This window comes from Nematolebias whitei, chromosome 21 (genome assembly GCF_014905685.2).
Source record: "Nematolebias whitei isolate Nwh7 chromosome 21, NemWhi1, whole genome shotgun sequence".
In the NCBI taxonomy this organism is placed as follows: domain Eukaryota; kingdom Metazoa; phylum Chordata; class Actinopteri; order Cyprinodontiformes; family Rivulidae; genus Nematolebias; species Nematolebias whitei.
In genome coordinates, this window is record NC_056518.1 from 5,063,566 (window position 1) to 5,070,458 (window position 6,893).

The 6,893-nt window shown below is 39.4% G+C and overlaps 1 protein-coding gene across 1 annotated transcript in view; it reads right to left on the minus strand.

The window, feature by feature from the left end:
* Positions 1–6,893, minus strand: part of LOC119427636 (ribosomal RNA processing protein 36 homolog) — a gene marked incomplete at its 5' end in the record, with an annotated part of 85,912 nt that overhangs the window by 51,400 nt on the left and 27,619 nt on the right. Inside the window, 1 exon segment of the mRNA XM_037695274.1 lies at positions 1,133–1,284. Coding sequence (XP_037551202.1) covers positions 1,133–1,284 — 152 coding nt within the window.

A 6,893-nucleotide genomic window follows, 5' to 3' on the forward strand; every position in this document is an offset into this window, starting at 1 on the left:
TTTAATTTAGACAATATAGTTTGACTAAATAAGATCCCTCAGGATCTCTCTTAATAATAACCATTAACATTTAATCATTGTTGAATACAAGAGCTACAACAGCAAAAGTGTAAATAGGATCAAATAAGAACACGCAAACATGAATTAGATAACAATTAATAGTTATTAATTATTCCTAGAAATAAACAACTTTAACTCAAATCATTTGGTATCACTAAGGTATAATCACGTTAAACCAACAGCTAAAACGAACGATTTCAGTGAGGCAGAACTTCTTATCTGAAATGTAGATATTAACGTCCTTGAGGGGGCGGGTTAGAGTCGTAACCCTAGCAACAGAAGCTAAACCAATCAGAAAGCAAGCCTTCTCAAACTGTGATAAAAGGCCGGAAATGACACACGCCCACCGAGCATTTCCGGGAGGCGCACACCGAGACGGTTCGTGCTTTAATGCTCCATTTATATGCATATATCTTATTAATGTAATTGTTTGTCTCTGAATATCTGTAACCCATGTTATGTCAAATAAATCTTTTATACCGAGGGCGACGTCTCAGCTGTGTTGAACACGACGTGGTAGCCAACCACGACATTATACAATTGGTACCAAAAAAAGTACAGTTCAGGAATGGACACCAAAGTGAAGGTACCGGTACCAAATTTTTTAGAAAGGTACCCAGCCCTAGTACAGACAGCGCGCGGCTGAGATGTCTCTGAAACAGTGCGCGGCTGTGTCCCTGTCCACCGCCCCCCTTCCCAAAACTGTCGGGCTCTGCGCAGCTCAGGACATTTCTCCATCCACCCCCCCACAAATCACAGATATTATTGTTTAGTGTATATCTTTGTATACTTTCTTCTTTTTTTTATACTTTATATTATTGTTATTTTTGGATGTAACTGGGACCTTTATTACACAATTTCATTCCATCTCATGCACCGTGACACAAATGACCATAAAGTTACCTTGAACTTCACTTAAATGTATAATTTATTCAATTTTAATTCTCTATTAAAATTTATATTCCAATATAGTACATGAGTCAATCTGAAGTTCTCTCCAGTTACGGTTTAAGGATTAATCACAAGGTGGACTTTTCTGTTTCACCTTAGTACATAAAAGAATGTATGTCACCTCATCAGTGAGTTGTTTTATTTGTAGATGTGGTTCCAAAAGGTTTTTAGTGACATGAGGATAATCTTCATCGTCGTCATCATCATCATCATCTTCATATTCATCCTCTGTATAAATAAGGTCGTCCTCTAAAGACCCAGGAGACTGTAAACCTACAGGATAAAAGACACAAAAAAGTTATTTTATTTATCTTATATTTAAGCAGAAAAATAGCCAAAGTAGCACTTGCTGAAGGCCTCTCAATATAAAGAGATATTCCGTTTTGAATTGGGATCCTGTGGAAAGGTTTCAAACAATTATTATCCTACTTGTTACAGATAGCTCTTTGAAGAAGCCTAATTTCATCATCATCATCATCAACTTTATTTATAAAGCACTTTAACACCAGCCACAGCTATAACAAAGTGCTGAACATGAGTAATAAAAAAGATAAAAGAAAGCATAAAAATAAAGTTACAAAGCTACGTACACAACAGTGAATTAAAAACTCAATTTAAAACAATAAAACGACCAGTTAAACAGAAAAAAACAATACCATTAAAAATTAAGTAAAATCGAGTCTAAGTTGAGTTGAAGGCCAGTGAGTAGAGATAAGTTTTCAAATGGGTTTTAAAAATGGACAGTGAAGGGGCCTGTCGAATGTGCAAAGGCAGAGTGTTCCATAACTTAGGAGCACTAACAGAGAAGGCCCTGTCTCCGCTAAGCTTCTGCTTACTCTTGGGAATGACCAGAAGCAGCTGGTCAGAGGACCTGAGTGACCATGTAGGAGTGGAGAAGCTCTGTTAAATAAGGTGGGGCAAGGCTGTTTAAAACCTTAAAAACAAACAAACAAATTTAAAAATTAACTCTAAAATACACGGACAGCCAGTGGAGAGAAGCCAGGACAGGAGTAATGTGTTCTCTTTTACGTGTTCCTGTTAAAAGACATGCAGCAGCATTTTGCACCAGCTGTAGACGTGTAAGTGAGGACTGGCTGACTCCCGAGATAGAGGGAATTACAGTAATCCAGCCATGATGAAATGAAAGCATGGATTACTGTTTCAAGATGTTGCCTTGAAAGAATAGATTTTACCTTTGACAATTTTCTCAGATGATAAAAACCAGACTTTACTGTGGCCCTTATTTGACTGTCGAGTTTAAAATCACTGTCCATCTTAAAACCAAGGTTTGTAACTGTGGACTTTACGTACATTGCCAGGGGGGTTTATGTCAACTGGAGGGCTCAGACATGCTCCACTAGGTCCACAAACAAGTACCTCTGTCTTTTTTTTCATTAAAGTGCAAGAAGTTTAGGGCCATCCAAGCTTTAAGATCTTTGAGACACAATAAAAGAGGTTTAATGGACCAAGCATCAACTAGCCTTAAAGGCACATAGATTTGGCAATCAGCGTAGCAGTGAAAGAAGATTCAGTGTTTTCTAAAAATCCATCCTAGAGGAAGTACATACAAAGAAAAAAAGCAAAGGCCCTCAAATTAAGCCCTGAGGAATCCCACATGACAGAGGAGCAGAAAAGGATTCACACCCTGCAATTTTTACAGAAATCGTTCTGTCTGCCAGATAGGAACCCCAACCACTCCAGAGCAGTCCCACCAATGCCTTCTTGGTGCTGTAGGCATGACAATAAAATTATGTGGTCCACTGTGTCAAAAGCAGTAAAGCCTCCAGTATACTCCTGTGTACGTCCGTCTGCACGGAGGAACGTGCATACGTACGCGGAGGGTTGAGACTTCATACTGGAGCGTACACCCTGAGCGGCTGTAGAGCAGCTTCGCAGACAAGGGGCGTTTACCTTTGGGACAAACTGAGGTTGCCAATTGGTAATTTGCTGACACGCTTACTGGACTGATGGACAGGTCGAAAAAAATAAACAGAGCTGGCAGCCCCAGCCGCAGCGGTGTTCTGTATTTACATGTTGTTAATAAAAAATTCTAAAAAAAAAAACAGGGAGCGCTGGTCCTGCAGGACATCAACATTTGATCTGCCCAAAAGGAAATCTCCAGACACTCCCACAGCCACGCTGGGACTGATTTTAATTAGCTCGTGACAAATTCCTTCATTTCTCACTATTTCAGTCATGGCATCAATGGAGGAGGAAGAGATCGCCTGCCTCTTGGCAAAAAAAAAAAAAGAAAGAAAAGGACAGATCAGGGATGAAGAAGTGGGATTTAATACATTGGTGTGGCATACAAAACAGTCCGTCGCCGGGCAGTTCATTGTGCAACACCGCGTACGCGTACGTAAAAATTGAGCTTTGCGTGGACATGCCCTGCGGAGGTATGCGCGCACCTCCGTGTACATACGCACATACCACCACGTATGGACGTACGCGGGAGTATACTGGGGGCTTTAGTAGTTAAGTCCAGTAAAACAAGGATCACATGATCACCCGAGTCAAATGCCAGGAGGATGTAATTAAAAACTCATCAGAACTGACTCTGTGCTATGAAGTTTTAAATCCAGACTGGAACACATCCATGATGTTAGGTTCATAAAAGGAAGGCTTTTAACAAACAATTTTCTCTCAGATTTTTGACAATAGTGGAAACTTTTGGAAATTCCGCAACACAGTGGGATCGAGACCAGATTTCTTTATCAGGGGCCGCACAACAGCATGTTTAAAATTCAATGTAAAGATTCAGTTAAGAGAAATTGAGTTTAATTCTGACATGACTGATGAGCTAAATTAAATATATGTAAATAAGATCACAGTGGATGGATGCCATCTTAAAACAATATAAATCTTTAAAGTTTCATAGAAGTTCATTTGAATACTTTTAAAAACCTTTTGCAAAACATATTGTCATTCCTTTTTTTGGTTTTGAACCAGTTTGACATGACTGTCGATGAGGAAGAGGGCCAGCACAAGAGGAGGGGGCATGCCAAAGACACCATCTTAGCACCAACGTAACTGGTTTATTCCACTTTGGAGTAAGCTGTTTGGGGGGAAGAATCAGTTTTGTGTTGTGTGTTTCCTTGACTGATGAAGCCTTTTGGATAGAAGGTGAAACGTTTCAGAAAAAAAAAAAAGAAACTGTCCAGATGACCTGAATGAAAATTGTTGTTTGTTAGAAAGTTGAAATATAGACTGTATCTCTTCTTTAAACATGTTTAAGGGAAATATTCCTGAGCGATTCAATAACTTTGTCTTATAATTTTTCAGCTGAGTAAAATTGAATTAACAAATTATTTAATAGTCGTTAAAGTGAAAACATGATTTCATGATAAAGCCGGCAATGTTTATTTATTTTTAATCTTCACTGATTAAAAAATAAATAAATTTTTTATACATAAAATGTTTTTAAAAACTGTTTCTGCCCTGCCATCCCAGACCTGTCTGGGTCCACCCGTCTGCCGTAGCTCCAGGTCTGATCTTTACGAGTATGCAAGGCCGGCGCCCGGGCTTGATTTGGCAGCTTGTATGATCCTCCGCGGTGACTAGCTCGCTCTGATTTTGTCGTCACTTATCAAACACAAAAACCACCTGGACTTCAACATTAGACCATGGTTTTGTCATTACTGTTTTTCAAATCTTAAAAATAAGCCCAGCCGCTGCCCAAAGCTTGAGTAATTGCAAATGGGGGATTGGGTGTTTTGAAGATATTCAGGGACTCTGCCCCGACCAATCAGTGACGACAGTGTTCTGACATCATGTTTTGGTGCCGGCATGGCTCGCTTGGTACCCCAGAGAAAAAGGACTAAAAAAGGAGCCGGTTCCATGAAAAATTAATAGTGGAAGAAGTTTTGGAACCGTACCGAACCGAGTCGTGCTGAAGAAGGGCTATGGAAAAAGCACAGTAGTTTATTTTAGAGAGAAAATTAAAAAATTCCTTCAAACCCGAAACCACAATCATAACAGATTAACAACAAATTCAAAAATATATGTTTTCTCTGAAATGTTACAAGAATAAACCTTTTTAAATGAGGAGCAGCATGAACGGCTTATCTCCTGATGCTGCTCAATAATCCAGGTAGATAAATCTAACCAGGTTAAGGCCCTATTTACACGGACACGATGGGGGGAAACATAGGTTTTTTCGTATGTTAGTTAGAGGAAAATATTTGCATTGACACGGTCGGATTTTGTGTTTGCATGCATCCGGAGGAATCCCCCCCGCCCTCCTGAATCCGCTGTAGTTTCAATGCCGGGTCATTAGTTGGCGCTGTGAATTTTATACCTTCACCTAATGCACATGCGTGCTGCCTCGGCACGCTCCTTTCCTCTGGGCTAAAAGCTCAGCTAACAACAACTTAACATCAAGTTAAAGCTGGATTTTGGCTGGATTGTGGATAAGAGTTGACAGATATGACGCCAAGCGGGACCGCTTCATCTAACAGCTTCACACCGGTCGCTGAGTGGACCAGAACCGAGTCGACGATGTCTGACTTTACTCCGTGATAATCAGTAGCTGATTTACAGCAGGTAAATCAATGTTCTTAATAATGTTTACTACTTGTGTTTACTTCGATCACACAACAAACGAGTTTTTATTATTCCTGAAAGAAGAAGGAGCTGTCCTTCCACCAGGCGGACTGGTTCTGAATGAGGCTCAGCCCAGGTGAAGTGCAGGAGGACGTCGAAGAGAGAGATGTTGGATGAACTATTTATTTAAAATTCTCCTCAGTTTTTTTATTCAATCCATTGAATGTTTTAAGCTGCATTAATCAAAGGAGTGACGGCCTGAACGAGCCAGATAGACAACGTGGGACATCCAGGATGAAAACAGAGCAGAGTCCAGTTCATTAATGCAGTTTACAGTTAACTTGTTTTTAATAGTGTGTTCAGTTTAATTATCAGTGTTTGTGTGACATACAGTTTGTGGTGTTAAATAAATTAAAAAAATTAAACCCAATGTCTTCATTTTCAACTTTAGTAACACACAATATGTTTAGCATCATTTTAAATTTGAATTACATAATGTCCAGATTGCTTCATTTAGCTCAGAGCTTCATTATATCTTGCACACTAACATAAATACTGTTTATTATTATTAAACTGTTATTATTTGGCACATTTAGTATGTTATAGTGCAGTGCGACGTGTGTGTGTGCCTCGTTCTATAAACAGCGATATTAGAACTGGATCAGACTGTGTCTCTTCCAACATAGATGTCGATCACAGCACCTGGAATATGACATAGATTAACGATGAGATTAAAAATATATTCCATGAGTTGTAGTTCTGAAAGCAGTGTATCCGCCGCCATGTTGATAGAAATGTGCCGTCTGTCTGCGAGTGCGGTTTAACACAAAGCCTCAGCGGGAAATGTTCACATCATCAGCGGGCAGTCAGCAAAAAACCTCCCCTCTGGAAGGTGGGTTCAGAAACCTCCGGATTCAAAGAGGGGGGCCACTGGTGTCGTGTAAATGATCAGCAGAACCGCAGAGAGAAAGCTGCGGATTCACCCAAAATACGCGCCGTGTAAACGGCCCCTAAGTCAGGTCTTCTGAACAGATTCTTCTTTGTTGAAATGTTTTTTCTTTTATTCAAAGACTTCTTCAATCTGAAGAGGTGCTTAAAAACTCAAACAGCACTCAACCAGTTTCTGCTAGCCAGAACCAGTATTCACATGTAAAAGGAAGACCGTCTGCCTAACAATTGATCATAAGAGCTCTGTTTCCTTATTCACTGGGGGAAGAGTGATTCTTTTGATATTCTACATACATATTCTAAGAGAGGAATTGAGAGAGTATAATAATAATAATAATAATAATAATAATAATAATAATAATAATAATAATAATAATAATAATAATAATAAT